Raw genomic sequence first — 24036 nt, forward strand, 5'->3', positions numbered from 1 at the left:
CGATACCAAATGATGACATCCAACATTGCGAAATGTGTTAACTCATGCTTGAAGCATGCAAGACAAATACCGATCACTGTTTTGATCGAGTTCATCTGAGACATGTTCCAGCGTTGGTTCTATGAACGGTACGAGGAAGCCGTCAAGGTGACCATGCCCCTCAGCCCTTGGGTTGCTAGGCAGTTGAGTAAAAGGCTCAGTGATGCACATCACTTTCTAGTTAAGCCTATCAATTGAGTGGAGTTTGAAGTTAAAGATGGGAAGATGAACGGACTTGTAAACCTGTCCAGGAATACGCGTTCATGTTGTGAGTTTCAAACAGATTTACTGCCATGCAGCCATGCCATTGCAGCAATAAGGTCAGAATATCTTTATTTCTTATTTGAATCGTAATTGACATAGCATTTACATTGTGCTTGAAGATTGAGTTTTTAGTGTTTTTTAGTAAATACAATCGTGAAGCCATTGAATTCTGCACTAACTACTACAAGACAACCGTTTTCGTGGAGGGTTATTTAGGATCCATTAGGCCAGTAAGGCATCCTAGTGAGTGGGACATCCCCCCTCATGTGAAACAAATTATTGTCTTGCCCCCACTTTGGCGAGGCCAAACAGGAAGACCTAGGAGGAAAAAGATTCCATCAGCTGGTGAAGGTAGTCGAGCAAGGAGATGTTCGTAATGCAATAGGTACAAGCATAACAGACAGAACTGCCCATCCCCATTTGCAGTTCCATCCACAAATCTGGCACCATCTCCAAGTCAATCAGTGACTCCACGACTGCGCCGACCCAAAGCATGTTAAAGTTGCAGACAAACCGGTCACACACGCAGCAATTGTCCAATACAAAGGACAATGTCTGAAAATGTAGGGTGTGTTGTGAATGAAGATAGCCTGACCGCCTAACTAAATGTGTCTGAAAATTGTAGTTGAATTCGTTTTGCTTTACAGATTTGTTTGCTCGATCATTCTATAAGGCACTTTTAGTTACGGACTTTGTTGCCAAACATATCAGGCAGATAAGCATGTCAAGGCCTCTGTCTGATCAAGATCGTGTTAAAGTACATTCTTACATTGTTTGTAAAAATGTTTTCGATTACAATCTCCATCAGACAGGAGCCATGTATTTGCTTATCTGCCTGAAATGTTTGGCAACAAAGTTCGTAACTAAAAGGGCCTCATAGAATGATCGAGCAAACAATATGTCAAGATCCTCATACTATATGCATTGGATCTGCAAAACATGGGACAGATGCACCAGTGAGTTAAGCCATAATATGCAACAAGGTATACAGAAGAAATAAATAAGGAATAAATGTGAGACACGCCATGCATAACAAGTAAAATGTTGTGACACGCTATGCATATCAAATAAAATATTATAACACGCCATTCATAACAAGAAAAATGAAATGACACGCCATGCATAACCAGTTAAACGTTGTGACACGTCATGCATAACAAGTTAAACATTGTGACACGCTATGCATAACAAGTTAAATGTTGTGACACGCCATGCATAACAATTAAATTGTTCTGACTTGCCACGCATAACAAGTTCTGGTGTGTAAATTTAGACGTACTATTTTATAATGGCAGGATAGAATTTTGGCCTGGAAATAACTGAAAAAATAAGGGAGGATGGATACAGAACAATTTCATGCTGGAAGTAATTAGATGGATGGAAAAATCTATATATTCAATGTTAATCAATGTAATGTTGGGTTGGTGCAGCCGGTGTGCCTAGAAGAGAAAGATGATGAACCTGGAAATTAATTAATGCAAACCTGGGGTGACACGCGACGGCTCAATTCTTATGACACACCGACTGAAAGCAGATTAATGGCGTCACACGCTGAGTATTTGGAGATTTATGGCGTGACACGCCACGGCCCAATTGTTCTGACACGCTGAGTGGAAGCAGATTTATCGGCTGACACGCCGAGTGCTAGTGGATTTACGACGTCACACGCTGACTTATTGCAGATTTTTGGGATGACACGCTGAGTGCAAGCAGATGTATGTTGGGACACGCTAAGTGGTATCATGTTTAAGGCTCCACACACTGACTTCTTCCGACTGTGTATCAAATTAAATATATTGTATATAGAAAAGGAAAAAAATTCTTGGTATCAAATTAATTGTGTATAGGCAAAAAAATTAATTGTGTATCAAATAATTATACAAAGTATATTGTGTATACAGAAAGAATTATATCTGTTTACTATGAATTGTATACAATAAATTGTGTATACAAAAAATGTGTATAAAATGAATTGTATAAAAAAAGTTATGTGTACCAAAAAAATTGTACAGACAAAGGCTTATATGTTCAGGGTTCGTTCTCACAACTGTCGGAAAAAAATTTCAGAGCATATTGCCGACGCATTTTTGTAATCATATTCTACTTAATTTTGGTCTTTTTTTATTGCAAAATATGCTCGATGTACCCTATCATGAACATACCGCAGCTGACACTATCATTCTACCGATGCACTTTAGCTTTTGGTAGATGAATATCTAATGGCATCGGTGTCAAATCTCGTCTCTTACGACGTATATTGTTGAAATAACCGGGTTGGTGGCAGATGAATGGCATCATTGTCGTCAAGGGTGTCATCTGACCCGCACGAACTCCGTTATCCTTAGCATCCGAAGTTCTTGCTGAGTCCACCACCTTGATCGTCTACCTCACCAAGTCGATCTTTGCAACCACCCAATGCCCACCAATGTTGCAAGGCACGAGGATGAAATCAACATCTTCCCATTTTTTGGCGTACGTTGGCCTTTCACCCTCCACATAGCCCCGTAACTCATCTGAAATTTGCATTTTGGCTCGAGCATCTTTTGTTGGAAATTCGGTCTGTAGCATACGGATGGTGTCTTGTAAAACATGTAAACATTAGCTTACACTTCATGCAATCAAAAACTTAGTATTTATAGAATTGAACAATTTTCAAATAAACTTACGAAGAATATCGTATCAACCACGCATGCACAGGTAGTGTACAGCTTCTACTTCGAGCTTGTCATTCGCTTGCAGAGTAGGTTGAATCATGTGTTGATATGTTCACTTGTCATTTCCTCATTGGGATCCTCTAAGATTATGAAAAAGTCAGCCCCTTGATCCCCTAAGATGATGACGTTACGCCTGCGTATGTAACATAATTAATTTCATAAGTCTTGGTGGATAACTGTTTCATTAAAAAACAATATTTGCAATTTTATTTATGAGCTTACCTCGCGGACTCCTCTTTCTTGAAAGCTTCGTAGTCTTCTACGATTTTATCCCACACATCTCGACGGGTCACTAAGGGGTCGATGAATGGCTTGCCATGTATTTGCTCGCCATTTTCAGCCGTGCCTGCTCAGTTGGGTCTGAAATTTCTGCTGCACCATGATGGACAGCAGATGACTCTAGTGACGACTACCGTATCTCAACTGCATTAGGAGTGCTCCCACGATAAAGAACGATAGCTCCTGTTATTGCATCGACGAATGCATCGGCCGGAGGAATATGCTCTCCTTTAGCATCATCTAACTGAAGGGTGACATCCACTGCCACAGCTTCTTCGACGACGTCATCTACAAGAGTTACGTGCTCTCCGTCAGCACCAAGAATGTCATAGTCAATGTTAACACCAGGTTCATGATGCTGTCCATCATCAGCATCATCGTGCTCCAGACCAACACTGTGAGATGGACCACCCTACAAACTTGGAAAAATCGTTAGTTAGCTAATAAAATACCACAAACCATAAACAATAAAATGTTGTGACACGTAGTGCATACCAAGTAAAATGTCGTGACACGCCATGCATAACAAGATAAACTTGGTGACACGCCAAGGATAACGAGGAAAATGTTGTGACACGCCATGCATAACAAGATAAACTTGGTGACACGCCAAGCATAACAAGCAAAATGTTCTGACACGCCATGCATATCAAAATCAAATGTTGTGACACGCTATGAATAACAAGTAAAATGTTATGACACACTAAAGCTGACACGGCAATAACTAACTATAATACAAATGTCCTGACCCGTTAATGACCAAAAACCAGTTAAACCACTACCACTTAACCCCAAAAACCATCAAGAAAACACAATCTAAATAGTTGCTAAACGTAAACCATCAAAATACAAGTGAAGATAGAATAACGCATTTGTGATTTAAGGCCGTCAAGAATTCGACCAACAATACGGTCCTCAATCGTCTGCATTGCTACACTCAATGACTGAATTGAAGCCTTCAGGTCCAACATATCTTTTTCATGCTTGCGCATGATCCGTCGGAGCTGGCGGGTTGTGACTGTTTCGTCATTGACTGTTCTCGACTGGGTCAACTACAATAACATATATAACTGTGTTATTCAATAATCATATATGGAATTGTTGAACATTAACCGTTACAACTTTAATATCCTAACCGACGGCTCGTTAGCAGTCTACGGTGGAGTCGGATCAATCGGTGCTTCAGGACCTATCGTCGCTTTCGCATACTACAATTACATATTTAACTGTGTTATTCAATAATCACGTATGAAATTGTTGAATATTAACTGTTACAACTTTAATATCCTTACCGCGGGCTCGTTAGCTGTCTGCAGTGGAGCTGAAAGGATCGGTGCTTCAGGACCTATCGTCGCTTTCGCAAACTACAATTACATATATAACTGTGTTATTCAATAATCATGTTTGAAATTGTTGAACATTAACCATTACAACTTTAATATCCTTACCACCGGCTAGTTAGCTGTCTGCAGTTGAGCTGGACCGATCGGTGCTTGAGAACTTGTCGTCGCTTTTGTAAACTGTAATTACATAAATTACTGTGTTACTCGATAAACATATGTGATAATGTAGAACACAAACTGTTAGAACCAATTTTACCAACAGGTCGTTTCCACTCTGCATCTGAGGAGGATCGGTGGGTGGTTCCGGAGCTGCCGACCCATGGTCCAACTGCAAACACATAAATGTTATTCGATAATCACAAATGGAATTGGAGAACACAAAACCGTTACAATTGTCTTTACCGGTTGTTCACTATTTTGACCATGGTCGTCCCCTTCATCCATCAACTCATCAATTAAAGCAACGGCGGTGCGCATCCGCTTCGTGACACCAGAGGCTCTTTTCTCCTTCAAGCTTCTCCTTTTTTGCCTCGCACTTAAGCCCCAATCCGACCGATCCTCGATGTGCCTTATTGGCACGTACTCGTGGCCCTCCGATAATAGGACATCAAGGTCCACAAAATACTTTCGGAGCGCCTTATCCGCGGTGGGTTCCAATGTCTCCAGTGCCCTCAACTGCAAATAAACAAATAAAATGTTATCATTATCGAATAGGAAAAATTATTTTACAAATATAACGCAAAAATTAGCAACTATTCACTCACTTGGTCAGATGACTCTAACTTCTGAAATGCCTTGTAGAAGTCTTTTGGCTTCTGATTGCAATCCCATCTGCACATTCGTGGGTGGACGTTGTCCTTCGGACCAGAGGGGGTAACTATTTTTTGGAGGGCCGAAATTACCTCCATTGCCCAGAATTGCATGTCAAATGTAACCATTATCAGACCGTCAATCATAAACGACTGCACCCATAAATTTTTTGTTCGAAAGGAAACTGAAAAATGTTATGTTTTAGTACCTGTATCACCTATGCGAATCCGTAAATGTTGTAGCGTAATTGAGTTTCCTTTGTCACGCTCAAGTCAGGAACTTCGAACCCCTTCAAAAGGTAGTCCAAGGTCAGCTTCCAAACATAGTGCCCTCATAGGAAGACATTCCAAGCGTCGATGTCCTCCACCAATGACAGCAACCAAGGCGTCACCCGTCTACGGTAGTCTTGACCAAATAAAATGTTATTCACGATCAAGACGAGTGCCATCTTGATCGTGTCTCCTGGTCGCTAAAAGTTACCCCTGCGGAAGGTATCAAGCAAAGCCTGCAGCTTAACGCTGTCCTGCCCGTTCCAGTATCTTTCATGAATTCCATCCGCAGCAACCTCATACGGTCGTCTGAACACATCGGGCATTGAACCAAACTTTAGCCCGTTGATGAGGCAGAACTCCTGCTTTGATAGCTGCGCCTTGCTCTTGCCAATGGTAAACCATAGCTCGTGGTCCATTGACTGCCTCTTAGTGATCCGGTGAATCATGATGCTGTGCAAGAGATCGACGCAAAAGTACCCCTGTAGATTGACGTCCAAGAGCATTTTGAAGCAGGAACACTTAACTGGATCGTACTCCCCCTTATGTTAGAGAGTCTTTGTGATGTAATGCAGTTGCGACCACTTACAGTGAGTGTTAATTGCGATGTTGAACGCCCACTTCTCCCTCAGCACGATCAGCAAACTGTCAAGATCCTTATACTGTCTGCGCTGGATCTGCAAAATATGGCACACATGCACCAGTGAGTTAAGCAGTCATGTGCAACAAGGTACACTAAAGACATAAATAAGGAATAAATGTTGTGACACGCCATGCATTGCAATTAAAATGTTATGACACGCCATGCATAACAAGTAAAATGTTGTGACACACCATGCATAACAAGTAAAATGTTGTGACACACCATGCATAACAAGTTAAACGTTGTGACACGTCATGCATATCAAGTTAAACGTTATGACACGCCATGCATATCAAGTAAAATGTTGTCAAACGCCATGCATAACAAGTAAAATTTTGTGACACGACATGCATATCAAGTAAAATGCTGTCACACGCCATGCATATCAAGTAAAATACTGTCACACGCTATGCATATCATGTAAAATGCTGTCACATGCTAATAACTAACTATAATAACAATGGCATCACATGGTAAACACCCAAAATCGCTAAAACCACTACGGCTTAACCACAACAACCATCAAACCAACAAGAAAACACAGTCTAAACATTTGCAAAACAAAACAAAAAACTCGAACATATCAAACAAACTCAGAAAAAAATAAAAAAATTAACGAACACAAGAATGTTACGATTTTGAGACTCATTGACCTCTTCATTCATGGTTGACATTTTTACTGGTGCTGTGGTTTCGTTCCGCTTGCAAAGAGCCTTCTCGAACACTCTGGTACTGACGGGAATGAGAAATGAATCACATAAACGTTACGAATTTTGAATAATAACTATTTAAAATGAAAAATTGCCTTATAATATTCTTATTTATTCTGAAAAAGGGAAATTAATTCAGTGGAAGTCTAAAGGATTACCACGTTAACTGCTCGTTTTTTTTTCCTCTCTCTATTTCAAACCATGACGTGTCAGTTGCTTAAGCACTGTCGTGTCACACACTCTAAACCATGACCATGGCGTGTCAACTTTTCAAGCAATGCCGTGTCATACACTCTAAACATGACCATGGCGTATCACCAACTTTGAACTCTAGAGTGTCACAGATTCCCTCCATGGCGTGTCACAGATTCCCTCCATGGTGTGTCACAGATTCAATCCATGACGTTTCACCAACACTGAACGCTGGCATGTCACAGATTCTCTCCATGTTGTGTCACCAACTCTTAACCTGGCGCGTCACAGATTCCCTCTATGGCGTCTCACCAACTTTTAACGCTGCCGTGTCACACATTCCCACCATGGTGTGTCACTAACTCTTAACTCTGGCGTCTCACAGATTCCCTCCATGGCGTCTCCCCAACTCTGAGCGGTGCTGTGTCACACATTCCCAACATGACGTTTCACAAACTCTAAACCCTGCCCTACGACAGCCATCTAACATATGGCCTGTTATAGCAAGACCATTTCCTGCTTTGGATTCACATCTTTCTCATTTCAATTCACCACCATATCAAGGATTTCTGGTTTCACATCATTAGCCAAGCTTTCCATTCATGATGACATGTTCCTCGTTCGATTTAATATCTCTCTTCTCCTATTATCTGAATGTCATGTCCCAAATCTCTGAAAATCCATCTCATGCAACATTATTTTGTTTTGCATAACCTTCAGAAAATTTTTTTGGGTATTTTGCACAACCAATCTTTGCATATTTATTGTTTTTCTCCCATTTTTCGCCTGTTTGAGAGTGTACGCTAACGAAGATGGCTCATTAAGGGCATTTTTGTCCCAAAATCTTTTTTGGTGGCTAAAAACAGTTAAAAGTATCCTGACAGTTATTAACAAAAAAACGTTATTTATAAGGGCTAAAAAAAATCCCTTTTTATAAATTATTCAATATTTTTGGAATTAAGAAAAATATTATTTTTATAAAAGTTGTTCAAAATAATTAAAATTTTTATTTACAAATAAGATAAATTTTATTAGTATTAGTTTTCAACATTAAAATAGTTTTAATGAAAATCATTAGATACAATTAAAGTTCTTACATATTTACAAATTACATTAATTTTATTAATATTATTAATAATAAATATTTGAAATGATAAATATAATGAAAAAATATGCTTATTTTCATCAATCAAAAATTTTTTCAACATTTGAACTTATATATATATATATATTATAGATTTATGGTTGGAATAGATAAATAAATAAAAATATTAAAGAAAATGGGATTTAAACATTAAAAACCTTTATTAATTGTCACACAAGTCTAAGCCTATTTGCTTAATTTACTTGTGATACTAAAGTAAATGGGATTTAAACATGAAAAACCTTTATTAATTATCGATCAAAATACTTGGAAGTCCCTATATTAGGGTATTTTTTTCAATTTAGTCATTTTCCTCAAAATCGTAACATTTTAATTTTTTTATTTTAAGAATTGCTTTAATTTAATCCATCTCACATTTTTCGTTTAAATTAATCGTTATGGTGTTGACATCAATGTTGTCGTAACACTAAATACTGACATGACAATGCCACGTAAGCATGGCAAGGTGACGTGGCATTACCATGTCATCACAAAAGTGACATGAACTCAAAAGTTCTTATAAGTACACCAAAACCTTGACCATCACATCTAAGCCCTTATTCATAATTGTAACTTGCTTGTGTTTTATTTCTTCTTTTATTCTCTCATATTCTTTCTTATTTTGTTCTTTCTTTCTTCAAAATTACATCGTTTGGGAATTTTCTTTTTTGGAGAAGAACGCTTCAAAAGGTTTTTATCGATACGGTTTTTGAGAGTGTAAAAATATTTCAAAATGACGTAGTTGTGAGAAAAGAAAGAAAATAAGAGAAGAAAAAAAGAAATAAAACACAAGCAAATTATAACTATCAGTAAGGGTTTTGGTGTGGTGGCAAAGGTTTTGACATACTTGCTAGAAGTCTTGGATTTGAACCTTAGCAAGTGTACATCTTGTTTTAAAGAATAAAAATGCCACGTGTCAACATATTGATGTATCACGTGGTAACCTCTTGGCATTCCACATGACATTTCGAACCAAAATTATGACGTGGTAGTGCTACATTATCGTGTCAAGTTGACGTCAGCACTATAACAATTAATTTAAACGAAAAATATAATTTAAATGGTTGCCTCTTGGTGTGCCACGTGGCATTTCGGATCCAAATTATGACATGGTAGTGCCACATTATCGTGTCAAGTTGACGTCAGCACTATAACGATTAATTTAAATGAAAAATATAATTTAAACGGTTAAACGAAAAATATAAGAGTGACTAACTTGAAGTAATTCTCCAAATGAAGGGATTAAAATATTGAGATTTTGAGTAGAAAGACTAAATTAAAGAAAATATCTTGTACAGGGACTTCTCAAGTATTTTGACAATTAATTGTCACAAGAGTCTAAACTGCTTAATTTGCTTGTGATACTAAAGAAAATGGGATTTAAACATGAAAAACATTTATTAAATTTAAACATGAAAAACGTTTATTAATTGTCACACAAGTCTTAACCTATCTGCTTGGTTGGCTTGTGATAGGGTTGGTGAGTAGGGTACTATATCGATTGCCATAGCAATTATTCGCTGCTCAAATCTTCAAGTTTCGAAAGTTGATTGAAAGAAAGTGACTCGAATAGCATATTCTGCTTTCAAATTTGGAAATTTTCAGTAGTATTTGCTGCATGTATTCCCCCTGTAGACATGACTTATTCAATGAAACCTTGGAATCTTACACTTTGTGCTACATTAATTCAATTGCCCAGATAAAATCAACTTGTACAGAATGAGGGTAAGACTAAAATCAACTGAGTTAAGCAGTCATGTGCAACAAGGTACACTAAAGACATAAATAAGGAATAAATGTTGTGACACGCCATGCATTGCAATTAAAATGTTGTGACACGCCATGCATAACAAGTAAAATGTTGTGACACACCATGCATAACAAGTTAAACGTTGTGACACACCATGCATATCAAGTTAAACGTTATGACACGTCATGCATATCAAGTAAAATGCTGTCAAACGCCATGCATAACAAGTAAAATTCTGTGACACGACATGCATATCAAGTAAAATGCTGTCACACGCCATGCATATCAAGTAAAATATTGTCACACGCTATGCATATCATGTAAAATGCTGTCACACGCTAATAACTAACTATAATAACAATGGCATCACATGGTAAACACCCAAAACCGCTAAAACCACTACGGCTTAACCACAACAACCATCAAACCAACAAGAAAACACAGTTTAAACATTTGCAAAACAAAACAAAAAACCCGAACATATCAAACAAACCCAGAAAAAAATAAAAAAATTAACAAACACAAGAATGTTACGATTTTGAGACTCATTGACCTCTTCATTCATGGCCGACATTTTTACTGGTGTTGTGGTTTCGTTCCGCTTGCAAAGAGCCTTCTCGAACACTCTGGTACCGGCGGGAATGAGAAATGAATCACACAGACGTTACGAATTTTGAATAATAACTGTTTAAAATGAAAAATGGCCTTCTAATATTCTTATTTATTCTGAAAAAGGGAAATTAATTCAGTGGAAGTCCAAAGGATTACCACGTTAACTGCTCATTTTTTTCCTCTCTCTATTTCAAACCATGACGTGTCAGTTGCTCAAGCACTACCGTGTCACACACTCTAAACCATGACCATGGCGCGTCAACTTTTCAAGCAATGCCGTGTCATACACTTTAAACATGACCATGGCGTGTCACCAACTCTGAACTCTGGCATGTCACAGATTTCCTCCATGGTGTGTCACCAACTCTTAACTATAGCGTCTCACAGATTCAATCCATGATGTTTCACCAACTCTGAACGCTGGCGTGTCACAGATTCCCTCCATATTGTGTCACCAACTCTTAATCTGACGCGTCACAGATTCCCTCTATGACATCTCACCAACTCTTAATGCTGTCGTGTCACACATTCCCACCATGGTGTGTCACTAACTCTTAACTCTGGCATCTCATAAATTCCCTCCATGGTGTCTCCCCAACTCTGAGTGGTGCCGTGTCACACATTCGCAACATGACATTTCACAAACTCTAAACCCTGCCCTGCGACAGCCATTTAACATATGGCCTGCTATAGCATGACCATTTCCTGCTTTGGATTCACATCTTTCTCATTTCAATTCACCATCGTATCAAGGATTTCTGGTTTCACACATTAGCCAAGCTTTCCATTCATGACGACCTGTTCCTCGTTCGATTTAATATCTCTCTTCTCCTATTATCTGAATGTCATGTCCCAAATCTCTGAAAACCCATCTCATGCAACATTATTTTATTTTGCATAACTTTCAGAAATTTTTTTTGGGTATTTTGCACAACCAATCTTTGCATATTTATTATTTTTCTCCCATTTTTCGTCTGTTTGAGAGTGTATGCTAACGAAGATGGCTCATTAAGGGCATTTTTATCCCAAAATCTTTTCTGGTGGCTAAAAACAGTTAAAAGTATCCTGACAGTTATTTACAAAAACACATTATATATAAGGGCTAAAAAAAATCCCTTTTTATAAATTATTCAATATTTTTGGAATTAAGAAAAATATTATTTTAATAAAAGTTGTTCAATATAATTAAAATTTTTATTTACAAATCAGATAAATTTTATTAGTATTAGTTTTCAAAATTAAAATAGTTTTAATGAAAATCATTAGATACAACTAAAGTTCTTACATATTTACAAATTACATTAATTTTATTAATATTATTAATAATAAATATTTGAAATGATAAATATAGTGAAAAAATATGCTTATTTTCATCAATCAAAAAATATTTCAACATTTGAACTTATATATATATATATATATATATATATATATATATATATATATATATATATATATATTATAGATTTATGGTTGGAATAGATAAATAAATAAAAATATTAAAGAAAATGGGATTTAAACATTAAAAACCTTTATTAATTGTCACACAAGTCTAAGCCTATTTGCTTAATTTACTTGTGATACTAAAGTAAATGGGATTTAAACATGAAAAACCTTTATTAATTATCGATCAAAATACTTGGAAGTCCCTATATTAGGGTATTTTTTTCAATTTAGTCATTTTCCTCAAAATCGTAACATTTTAATTTTTTTTTATTTTAAGAATTGCTTTAATTTAATCCATCTCACATTTTTCGTTTAAATTAATCGTTATGATGTTGACATCAATGTTGTCGTAACACTAAATACTGACATGACAATGCCACGTAAGCATGGCAAAGTGACGTGGCATTACCATGTCATCACAAAAGTGACATGAACTCAAGAGTTCTTATAAGTACACCAAAACCTTGACCATCACATCTAAGCCCTTATTCATAATTGTAACTTGCTTGTGTTTTATTTTTTCTTTTCTTCTCTCATATTCTTTCTTATTTTGTTCTTTCTTTCTTATTTTGTTCTTTCTTTCTTCAAAATTACATCGTTTGGGAATTTTCTTTTTTGGAGAAGAACGCTTCAAAAGGTTTTTATTGATAGGGTTTTTGAGAGTGTAAAAATATTTCAAAATGACGTAGTTGTGAGAAAAGAAAGAAAATAAGAGAAGAAAAAAGGAAATAAAACACAAGCAAATTATAACTATCAGTAAGGGTTTTGGTGTGGTGGCAAAGGTTTTGACATACTTGCTAGAAGTCTTGGATTTGAACCTTAGCAAGTGTACATCTTGTTTTAAAGAATAAAAATGCCACGTGTCAACATATTGATGTATCACGTGGTAACCTCTTGGCATGCCACATGACATTTCAAACCAAAATTATGACGTGGTAGTGCTACATTATCGTGTCAAGTTGACGTTAGCACTATAACAATTAATTTAAATGAAAAATATAATTTAAATGGTTGCCTCTTGGTGTGCCACGTGGCATTTCGGATCCAAATTATGACATGGTAGTGCCACATTATCGTGTCAAGTTGACGTCAGCACTATAACGATTAATTTAAATGAAAAATATAATTTAAACGCTTAAACGAAAAAATATAAGAGTGATTAACTTGAAGTAATTCTCCAAATGAAGGGATTAAAATGTTGAGATTTTGAGTAGAAAGACTAAATTAAAGAAAATATCTTGTACAGGGACTTCTCAAGTATTTTGACAATTAATTGTCACAAGAGTCTAAACTGCTTAATTTGCTTGTGATACTAAAGAAAATGGGATTTAAACATGAAAAACATTTATTAAATTTAAACATGAAAAACGTTTATTAATTGTCACACAAGTCTTAACCTATCTGCTTAATTGGCTTGTGATAGGGTTGGTGAGTAGGGTACTATATCGATTGCCATAGCAATTATTCGCTGCTCAAATCTTCAAGTTTCGAAAGTTGATTGAAAGAAAGTGACTCGAAGAGCATATTCTGCTTTCAAATTTGGAAATTTTCAGTAGTATTTGCTGCATGTATTCCCCCTGTAGACATGACTTATTCAATGAAACCTTGGAATCTTACACTTTGTGCTACATTAATTCAATTGCCCAGAAAAAATCAACTTGTACAGAATGAGGGTAAGACTACAGAAAATGTGATACAGCAGCAGGATAATTTTCGTAGAGAGTTCAAGGAAACAGCCCTTTGGGTTTAATTTATTGTTCAAGGTGTTGCATTCTTGTGCGAAGGTGCAATCCTTGTGAACAATGTATTTTGGATCCTGATGATGAATTTGATTAGAGACAAAACAGCATTCTGCTTTTGTTGGTTACTTGATTGCCATGTCTGATTCAGTTGACTCTGATCATCAGGGATCTTTGCAACCTTCCAGGAATGATGCTGCGGTGAAGTAACGGTTACTGACTCAAGCAAACATGCCTTCTTTAGTAAAAGATCAATAAGCAGCGACTGATCTTCTTCATTTGTATAACCCATAAACTCAACGACCTTCAGGTTCTCCAATTGTGAAGTGTTAGACATCACAGATGTATAATCCATCCAGAGGTGAGGTTCATGCCAGTAATGGTGAAAATATGGACAGGGTAAAGGACCTCGGTTTGGATCAATCTGCAGGTTTTATCCAAGTTAAGAAGTGAGTGAAAGGTCGGAAATTTGAACTACTCTATTTGCATATAACACTTCTTCCGTATCATATATTGTGTCTGATTTTGACTTTTCACGAAGTTTAAAAAAAATTTAAGTTGAATTTTAACGTTCATTGATTATAAACTTGTAGGAAATGAGTAGTGTAGTAGGCTCTTACTTCAATTATCAACTTCTCCAAGGAAGGGCATATGTTAAGGAAGCAAGCTAGGGAATCCCGCTTGGTGTTGTCCATGGCAGAATCCATCCAGCTCAATTGCTTTAACTTGTTGAAGTTGATATCCAGCCTCCGAAATATCACTCCACCTGAGCATAACCACTGTAGAAAGCCATGGGTATGATTCTTGTCCGGAAGTAAGGTATAAGCATTTTGAAAGTTTGGAAGAAAGAACTTTTCAGTTTAATGGGGAAAAAGCATAGTACCTCGAGAAGCCAGCCGCTGACTCTGAGGACCTCAATATCCTTAAGAGAAGCTAGGAGGGAAAGAACATCTTCGCAATCAAACTCGCTAGGACCTGAACCATTCCTCAAATCAAACATCACTTCAACCAAGTCTGAAGTATTCTTAAGATGAACCTGATGAGGAAGTATTCCCTGATACCAAAATGATCTGAGATTTATTGCTGAAACTGAGATATTGACCATGTCTGGACAATCTATCACTTTCAAGCTTCGAAGGAAGTGGTTGGCTTCAATGTCAAGGCTTTGCAAGCCATTGCATCCTTCAAGCTTCAAGCTTTCGAGAAACTGAGAACTGGAGAACAAGCCGGAAATCAAATCTTTGCTAAGGTTGCTAAGCCGTCTAACATGGAGCATCTTGAGAGTACTGGAAAAGGTAGCTGCCTGAGATGGGTGGCTGAGCAAGGAATGACAGGAACAGCATGGTTCCAGCTTCAAACAGAGATTCTTTACCTGCTCCTTCTGCCTCTCAGAGAAGTCCAGATAAAGTTCTTCGTCAACGCCTTTGGCAGCTAAAGCAATGATTTCACCCTTCATTTCTGAAGGTGCTTTCTTGCTATCCTGGAAGCTTAAGCACAGTTTCCATACCTGATGACTATCATAAGGCTTGGAAAACAAATCAACAATATCTTTGACCTCTCTGTTAGCTTCACGAAGGTTTACTTCAACAGGTACCCAGAGACTTGTCCAAACAGTCGAAAGGGCGCTTGTTTTCATGGCCTGTTCTAATGCAAGGAATGAAATGATCCGCCTCAGAATATCAGACGGTAAACTGCTGATGAAATCACACTTTTCCTCCTCCATTTTTTTCTTCTGGTGCAAAAGCAAATCAGTTGTTACTCGTTAGACAACATAAATTATCAAAGTTATCATGAACAACATTCTAGCTAAAGATTCTACTAGAGCAAGAAAGAAGCATACCATCAATCAAAGTAAAAAGGACGACAGAAGAAAATTTCAGATAACTTGATAAACAGTTGATACCAATCAATTTATTACAGGATAGCCACCAGTTAGCCTTCTTTATATATTGACTTTAACTGCCAGAATGGCTGCTTTCTTGTTTGGCCTAAAACCTAAACAATTACAAAAAACAAGCACAAATTTTCCATTTTCTATTTGACATTCTCCCTTCGTTTTCAATCATAATAAAGAAATGAATGTAATAATTAATTGAAGTTAATAGATATCAATTTGACTTGGAAATCACCCGCAAGCAAGTAAAGCCTTGAAAACACATTAGATCAACGATCAAAGATAAAACTATAGTAAAAAATTACCTTGACGGCTATAATCAGACTTGATCAAATACATGCTCATGTCGACTTTGCTACGGTTTAGTTGATTTGACATTTGCATGTTTAGATTAGATAAGAATTGAAGTCGCTGTCAATTAATTCAAACACTGCACTGGCTGCTGAAAGAAAAGATAACAATCCTTTCAAAAAAAGAAAAGATAACAGTAAGTTGACAATGGGTACAGTAATTTTTGGGATGTTGATTATTTTAATACAAGAGCAAGACAGAGACATGGAAGGGTCTACGACAGCAATTCAGCCACTTGTTCCTTTTAACTATTTTATAATTGGAAAATGTTGCCATATATGTACTGTGTTTGCAATTGAAAATAGATCCTATAATTGTTTAGGAATGATTTAAAGTATTAAACAAAGTCCTTGAATTATATTTATTTATGTAATTAAATTTTTATTTTTTTATTATATATACAGACTTTTAACAAAAAATTAATAGATTCGATGACAATTGATGTTTTCTGTTAACGTGACAACAATATGATCACACGATAATTATATCAAATGAGCCTCATGATCACGCTATGATATAAACAGACGATATCAAACTTATATGTTGACCAATGAAGCAGCATCATTTTATATATCTTCATTGCATCAATATTCAAATAAAAACTGTCATCGTTTGATTTAAAAAACTTTTCCAATAACTTAAACGTAACGTATTGGTAGTGTTAAATTTAACTCGTTCAAATTACATCATCTGGAAATTTTATACAACTTTTTTATATAGTTGGAACTTGAAATTGTTACCATTCAATCTTGGTCAAGACAAATTAGTTTGTTTATCTTTGCATATGCATATATTAATCAAATAAACAACTACATAAACAGATTAATTATTAAGCATTCTTTGTAATTGGCTGAATAGTATTGTTATAGCTGTAAAGTTTACATACCAATATGGACCATACTTTATCTTCTTTTTAATCCACCATATGCAACAGTCAAAGATCTGCCTCTAAGCTACTTTTTCTGCTGCTTTCTTTCCCTGGCTGGCGAATTTGAAGCCGGCTACCCATCTTTTTAGGTCAGGGTAAAATAATTAAAGCACAAAGAAAAAGTTGATCCAGCCAATTCCTCTACCATTCAAGATATCCAACCAATAGCTACAGCCCAAGCGATCCAGGATTCTCAATGGAGAATACTGTTCGTAATTTTCTTCTGTATCTCCCAGGGTCAAGATCAAGCCTTACTTTTACACATGCAGTGAACTTAAGTCTCCTGAATTGTGAATCAGTCAAGGGATTTGTTGAGGAAATCAGAACACCCGGAAGCTAAATTCTCTTGGAGAGAAAGTATATACTGAGGTGGCCTGGGAGAGACAGGTTGGTGTGGGCTATGTTTCTGGTTGTGCATTTGCATTAACATCTTGAAAACACATTTCACCTTATGTTGAAACTCTTTCTTCCTACTTAAAGAGTCTTTTTGAACCCAAAGTATTCAAGATTTCAAAGCTTTTTTCCAGCTTCCATGCGAAAGAAAATCATAAGCAGTGACTTGAAAAGCTCACCAGGACATGTCATGGTTTTAACAAACGTTGCCGCTGATTGGAACAAAGTTAGACGTTTTGTTCTGGTTTTACCTTATTTCAGTTCAAAAATCTTTTGCAAGTTGCAATAGCTAGAGGATGTTGACTCCTAGATAAAATATTGAAAGCATTTCTCAGTCCCAATATCTTTTCTGCAATTTCTTGTAACAACAACGTGCATGTACACTTTCAGATACATATGCAAAGTCAAAGACTCAAAGTGTATAGCTTAGAGAAATAATTTTATAGGTTATTATTATTATTATTAATATTATTATATACATTTCAAATAAAATTTTTGCCCAAAAATGCTAGTTTAGGCAATAATTATTGTGTTATATATCTACAGTATGTTAATAAATTTTCAAAGAGTTCTTTTTGACTTGTGATAGTCTAAATTTGAATTAAATGAATATAATTAATCTAAAAGTTATTTCACAAATATTTAAATTTTTGTCTTACAATTGAACGTGATAAAATAAGAAAAATAAATTCAAACTTTAATCATTTATCGAGGAATAATCACACCGTCAAACAATATGAACCATTACATATTTAAAATATGGAAAACGAGCCTTCAACCTCAAAAAAAAATCAAAATTTCTACAACTATAAGAAATGTAAAGGGAAAAAATGGTAGAGAATCTTTGATTGAAGATTAGGGAAATCCAATGTTTCCTTTTGTTTCATGTAGACACTGGGATTGTGATTAATGACAAGCAGTGCAGTTCCTAGTCCTGCAAATATGAGAACTGGACAGCAAGACAAGAATCAAAATCCCTGTGGATGCGGGTGGATTTTCCATTTTTGATAATGTTCAATAGAATCAGAGAAAACAATTTCAGGAAAGTTTTTTCCACTTGCTTTATTCATTCCAAGTTGAATGTTTTCTACAAGACTTACCCTTTTTATAAATCTGTTCCTCTTCTATAAGCTTTTTTTAATTTAATCTTCTTCTGTGCTAAATAAGGTTCTTGTTCAGGGCAATAAACAGAGAAAATAGACAAAGCTATGTACTCATTGTGGAATAACAATGAGGTTAGTCATGCTTCTGTTTTTTCTTTTTGGTTTTAATTCCTTCATTTATGAGATGTTGGTTTATGGAGTAAGCAAGGGCAAATTTTCCCTTGAAGGCCAGGGTTATGTCTCTTGTTTTTTTTTATTGCCAATGGCTTCATTTTGGGCTTTTATTTTTTCCATTAGTTACAGACTTGCTGTTGTTTTTATTTAATGGTTAAATTTGTGATACATCATTGTAGCTATTTTTTTTCCTTTTTTTGCTCTATTTTTTGGCATTGCAAATGGATGATTGGGGTTTCAAAATTCAACGAAAGCATATATGCAGAAAGGGGTTTTAGTAGTAACAATTTAAGGGGCTAATGATCAGATTTCATTGAGTTCACATGACCATGGTGGGATTTAAAACTTGGGTTTTCATTTCTATTCCCGTAAGAGTTTCGACCTGACTTCTTTTTATTCATAAGTTAATTAATAATATCTTTGGATGCAAATGATCTATTATCTCTGTAATTAAGATAAAGAAATAGGTGGTACCATGTTGTTGATATGTAGAACTCTGCAGCAATACTCTCACAAAATTTTTCGATTTCAGGATATACTTCACTTATGATTAGCTTATATTTTCTTCATTAAGATTGAGACCAGCAAGAACAGTGCATTTGGAGTTATTGCCTTCATAATCCAAGCCTAGGTTTCTATGGTGGCATATGCCAGAAAGGCCAAGCCTAATTTAGGACTTACTGGTTTTCGAATATCTAGGACTTATTGCCTTGCGTCCTAATTTAATTTTCAATCTGGCAGAGCATGCTCGAACTGAAATCCAGGCATCTCTGCTACAACTATGAACTAGAATCAATGAGAGAGGCGTTACTGGGGGAAATGGGAATGCACCAAGAGACTACAAATGTATTATATCAGCTCTTATCTGATGCCTGCCAAGAAAGAGATGAAGCTAGAGAACAGTTGAAGAGATCAGTGGCAGAAATTTCTGAACTGAAGAAACTAGTGAACAAGCTCTTACCATCTAATTCAGCTGAAATCAGCTCTGTTGTTTCGCATGTCCAACCTGACGGCCGGAACCAGGAAATCTTGAAAAGAAACCTAGATATCAGAGGATCAGACACTGTATCTGAAGCACATAACAACTATTCTGATGATTCATCCGCAGCCAACAGCATCTCTCGGACGTTGTTCAATGCTAGCCTGACTGATTCCAGCAACCTTGCATTGTTGAAAAAGTCATTTGTTCAAGATTCTGGTAGCCATATCCGAATGGGAAAATTTTCTTCCAAGGACATGGCGGTTAATCCTGCTTCAAAAGTAATTACTACTCTTGTTAAGGGAAAACCACTGCCGGAAAAAGGGAGATTTCTGGAGGCTGTTCTTGACACTGCACCCTTGCTGGAGACACTTATGATTACAGGCCAGCTTCCAAAGTGGCGAAACCCTCCATCTTTGGCATCCAATCTCATTGCTAATGATGATCATGGCTTGATCAACCAGAGAGCAGTCATCAGCTCAAAATCTGCAACTCCTGTTTGCACAATGTTGAACTATAAGAAATGTTCAAACAGTTTCAACTTCGAATCCTTGGGGCATGCTAGTATGCAGAGGAGATTCAAGTGAACATTCAGAGAAATAATATTGTCAAAGTATCAATTGAAAACTAAATTTCATGTAAAAGCCTTCTCAAAGGATAATCTTTTTGCTCTTTTCTCCCCTACTCACCCCCATTCTTAAACATGAAGTCTAGTTTGTTAAACTGAAACTTCTATTTGCCTTGTCAGTCAAATATGATGCCCTCTGTCTCTCAAGTAACTTACATGGTTCTTTTTAATATTATTTAAAAAAATTCATATAAGTATTTTTTTATTGTACTCAATCAAGTATAATAATTCTTATTTTGAGTCAAATAAATTTTTATAATTGATACTTATCTAATTATCGTTAATTAAAACATCACTTGTCATTTTATATTGACATGATATTAACGTAATACTTTTTTTTTTTCAATACATAAAAACCCTAAGTTTAAGATCTCAGGCTAAAAGAACCTAACATATCCTTAATAAATAATGGATACAAATCTATCGAAGGATTACTAAGGGAAATCTTTCCCAATAGACAATGCTAAGCTAAATTAGTAAAGAAGTTTGCACACATGCTACTTTCCTTAAAGATATGGCGAATATTTGTTATCCAACCTTCTTGGATCAAAAGTAACACAATAGAAAACTAGAGTGGCATATGGATGAGATGGCACAGCACCCTCCATTACGAAATAGACTGGCACTACTGCATCGAGTTTAACAATCAACTGGTGCAATTGCAAGTTCTTAACTAGCAATAAACCCTCTCAAATGCTCCAAAGTTTTGTTGTCAAACTATTTATAGCATCAATATTTAGGACAAAACCATCAATCCATTCTCCATTAGAATCTCGAATTAAACCCTTCGCAAATGCACATTTTAAGCTCGATTTGTAGGTTCCATCAATATTAAGAATAAATCAATTTGGTCCTGACAACTTCCACTCGACCCATCTAGCCACTTTGCTAATACTCTGCTTTCATTCCATGGTCAATCCAATTTCTCAAGCTAGATGCCAAGACATTCCATAAATTATTAGCACATAAATCAAGCTGACGGAAAACTCACTTATTCCTGCTTTTTCAAAATTCTCACAAAGTAACAAAAAATTGACCACTCTACATCACATTATTAATAATTTTAAACTTATTACAGTCATTCTTTTAAATATGAATTAAAGAAACTTATCTCATCAATTACTAGATGCAACTAATACCTCCAAACCTTTCTCGCATAAAGGCAATCTCCAAACATGAAGTGTTAAAGCGTCGATTATGCTCTTACTTTTTCCCTATTTATTTATTTTTTTTGTTTTGAGCTAGCTTTATTTAACTGTAGAAAGTACACCAAAATCACTCGATGCATTACACTTTCCTAGAATGTAGATTGCTTCTCGTAGCAGCCGCCACCATTTTCAGAAGAATTTGCACAGCAGCTCGTAGCTCTCTCATTGACACCCAAAAGGCCTCCAATATTCACATTCATTCTTCACCTGATTCACCCAGTCCTATTCTCAATGCTCCTCAAGTGTTCGACGAAGTGTCTGACTTAGATGTAGTTTCAGCCACTTCCATAATTGGAAGCTTCTCTAAGCAACACCAGCATAAAGAAGCCATACTTTTATTTTCCAGGATGCTCTTCAACGATATTAGACCCAATGAATTCACGTTTGGGACAGTAATTCACTCTTCCACTTTGCTAAAAGACCTTAACATTGGCAAGCAACTTCATGCTTGTGCAATAAAAATGGGCCTCAGTACAAATGTTTTTGTGGGTAGTGCAAGTCTAGATTTTTATTCAAAGTTGAGTACAATTGAGGAAGCAAAAAGGGTTTTTGAAGATACCCATCAACCAAATGTAGTATCCTACACAACTTTGATATCTGGGTACATAAGAAACAAGAGGTTTGAGGAGGCTTTATGGTTGTTTAAAGAGATGCCTGAGAGAAACGTTGTTTCTTGGAATGCAATGATTGGTGGGTTTAGCCAAACTGGCCATAATGAAGAGGCTGTGAATCTTTTCACTCGGATGTTGAGAGAAGGGGTGATGCCTACCCAGACCACTTTCCCTTGTGCTATTATTGCAGCTGCTAATATAGCTGCACATGGAATGGGAAAAAGTTTTCATGCTTGTGTTTTTAAGTGTTTGGGAGATCAGCTTAATGTGTTTACTGGCAATGCTCTTATTAGTTTTTATGCCAAATGTGGAAGCATGGAAAACAGTCTCTTGGTTTTTAATAAACTTCATTCAAGAAATATCGTTTCTTGGAATGCTTTGATATGTGGTTACGCACAGAATGGAAGAGGAAAGGAAGCCATAGAGTTCTTTGAGAAGATGCTTGTAAGTGGTTTTAGACCTAATGATGTTACACTTCTTGGTTTATTATGGGCTTGTAATCATGCTGGTCTTGTTGCTGAGGGTTATTCATATTTCAACAAGGCAAGAGCTGAGGAACCCAACTTGCTAAAACCAGAGCATTATGCATGTGTGGTGGATTTGCTCTCTCGGTCTGGGCATTTCAAGGAAGCTGAGGAGTTTATTCAGCATTTGCCATTTGAACCAGGTATTGGGTTCTGGAAAGCACTGCTTGGTGGCTGCCAGATTCACTCAAATACGGAATTGGGGGAATTTGCAGCAAAAAAAATCATGGCATTGGATCCTGAGGATGTTTCATCATATATAATGCTGTCCAACGCACATGTTGCCGCTGGCAGATGGGAAATTGCATCAACATTGAGGAGAGAGATGAAAGAGAAACAGATGAAGAGAATTCCAGGCTGCAGTTGGATTGAAGTAAGAAACCAAGTTCATGTTTTCCTGAGCAGGGATCGCAAACACTCCCAGATGGATGAGATCCACAGAATCTTGAGGTTTTGTATCCAACACTCACAGGATAGTGAAGCTTCCAGCTTTCTAATGGAGTTTTACATCTAGTCAGTGGAAAAAAAAAAACAAAAAAAGGAATGGTCCTTGGACTTCGATTAGGCTACACTGCCTCTATTGCTAAAGGCACACTCTCATTCCCTTTGGGAACGAATACATATCAAGAGAGAGAGCAATGGGGAATAGTAGACTTGGGAGACTCAGAAGAAAAGGAGACCAAGTGTCAATCAATTCGAACCTCGGGCAATTCGATTCCAAATCCGGCGTTGCCGCTTGTATGAAAATTGGATAGCCTCACAAGCGGGCTCGAACAAGTCAATTACCATTACCAAAGAGAACAGCACAATTGACAGCTCCAAAGTATTGACAAACAGAGATACAGACATCTGTTAAACAGGATAGTCTCCACTTGGATTATTAAGCAGAAAGGGAAAGAAAACATGGGAAAGATGAAGAGGAAAAGCAAAGGAGAACAAGAAATGAAAACTTCTTTATTATTTTGATGCCCTTTTTTCCTTATAAATGAATGCCGTGTGGCAAATCTTCTTCCATGTAAACAGGCCATGTGGCATGCCACGTGGAAATTTTTATGAGACGACTCACGGTGTTATCTAGGTGGCAATTTTTAATAAAAATAATTTTTATTATTATACTTTTGGGACAAGATGATTATGTTATGGACCCGCACTTTCATTTCAAAAGATATGTGTAGTGGAAGAATCCTACTAATTATAAACCAAAGGCTCGTACTCATTGTTTATTAATTTGAAATTTGTGACAATTATATATAACTTATTGTTATATTTTAACAAGTAAAGAATGTGAA

At 36.4% G+C, this 24036-nt stretch overlaps 3 protein-coding genes across 3 annotated transcripts; 2 read left to right on the forward strand and 1 right to left on the reverse strand.

Moving 5' to 3' along the window:
* Positions 1 to 13537: 13537 nt before the first annotated feature.
* Positions 13538 to 15937, reverse strand: LOC18597824 (F-box protein At2g39490-like). Its single transcript, XM_018121216.2, has 4 exons — positions 15795 to 15937; positions 14838 to 15686; positions 14575 to 14733; positions 13538 to 14378 (listed from the first exon to the last, which is right to left on the reverse strand). The coding sequence occupies exons 1-4, from the start codon at positions 15795 to 15797 to the stop codon at positions 13974 to 13976; spliced, it is 1416 nt and encodes a 471-aa protein (XP_017976705.2). The 5' UTR covers positions 15798 to 15937; the 3' UTR covers positions 13538 to 13973.
* Positions 15938 to 19622: 3685 nt separating this feature from the next.
* Positions 19623 to 20417, forward strand: LOC108661902 (uncharacterized). The gene has a single exon (XM_018120882.2). It carries the CDS (start codon positions 19623 to 19625, stop codon positions 20361 to 20363), a length of 741 nt encoding a protein of 246 aa, XP_017976371.2. The 3' UTR covers positions 20364 to 20417.
* A 1123-nt stretch (positions 20418 to 21540) lies between these two features.
* Positions 21541 to 23860, forward strand: LOC18597825 (pentatricopeptide repeat-containing protein At5g42450, mitochondrial-like). Its single transcript, XM_018120836.2, has one exon. It carries the CDS (start codon positions 21687 to 21689, stop codon positions 23259 to 23261), a length of 1575 nt encoding a protein of 524 aa, XP_017976325.1. The 5' UTR covers positions 21541 to 21686; the 3' UTR covers positions 23262 to 23860.
* The last annotated feature ends 176 nt before the right edge of the window (positions 23861 to 24036 follow it).

Source organism: Theobroma cacao, chromosome 5, assembly GCF_053813885.1.
Source record: "Theobroma cacao isolate CCN51 chromosome 5, ASM5381388v1, whole genome shotgun sequence".
Taxonomy (NCBI): Eukaryota; Viridiplantae; Streptophyta; class Magnoliopsida; order Malvales; family Malvaceae; genus Theobroma; species Theobroma cacao.

Excerpts from the sequence above, each read along its gene's own strand:
- LOC108661902 (XM_018120882.2), top strand. The coding sequence starts at position 19,623 with ATGCACCAAGAGACTACAAATGTATTATATCAGCTCTTATCTGATGCC.
- LOC18597824 (XM_018121216.2), bottom strand. Across the intron at positions 14,734-14,837 it reads TCAGCGGCTGGCTTCTCGAG|TGGTTATGCTCAGGTGGAGT; the intron begins GTACTATGCTTT and ends GGCTTTCTACAG. Across the intron at positions 14,379-14,574 it reads TGGAGAAGTTGATAATTGAA|ATTGATCCAAACCGAGGTCC; the intron begins GTAAGAGCCTAC and ends TAAAACCTGCAG.
- LOC18597825 (XM_018120836.2), top strand. The coding sequence starts at position 21,687 with ATGCATTACACTTTCCTAGAATGTAGATTGCTTCTCGTAGCAGCCGCC.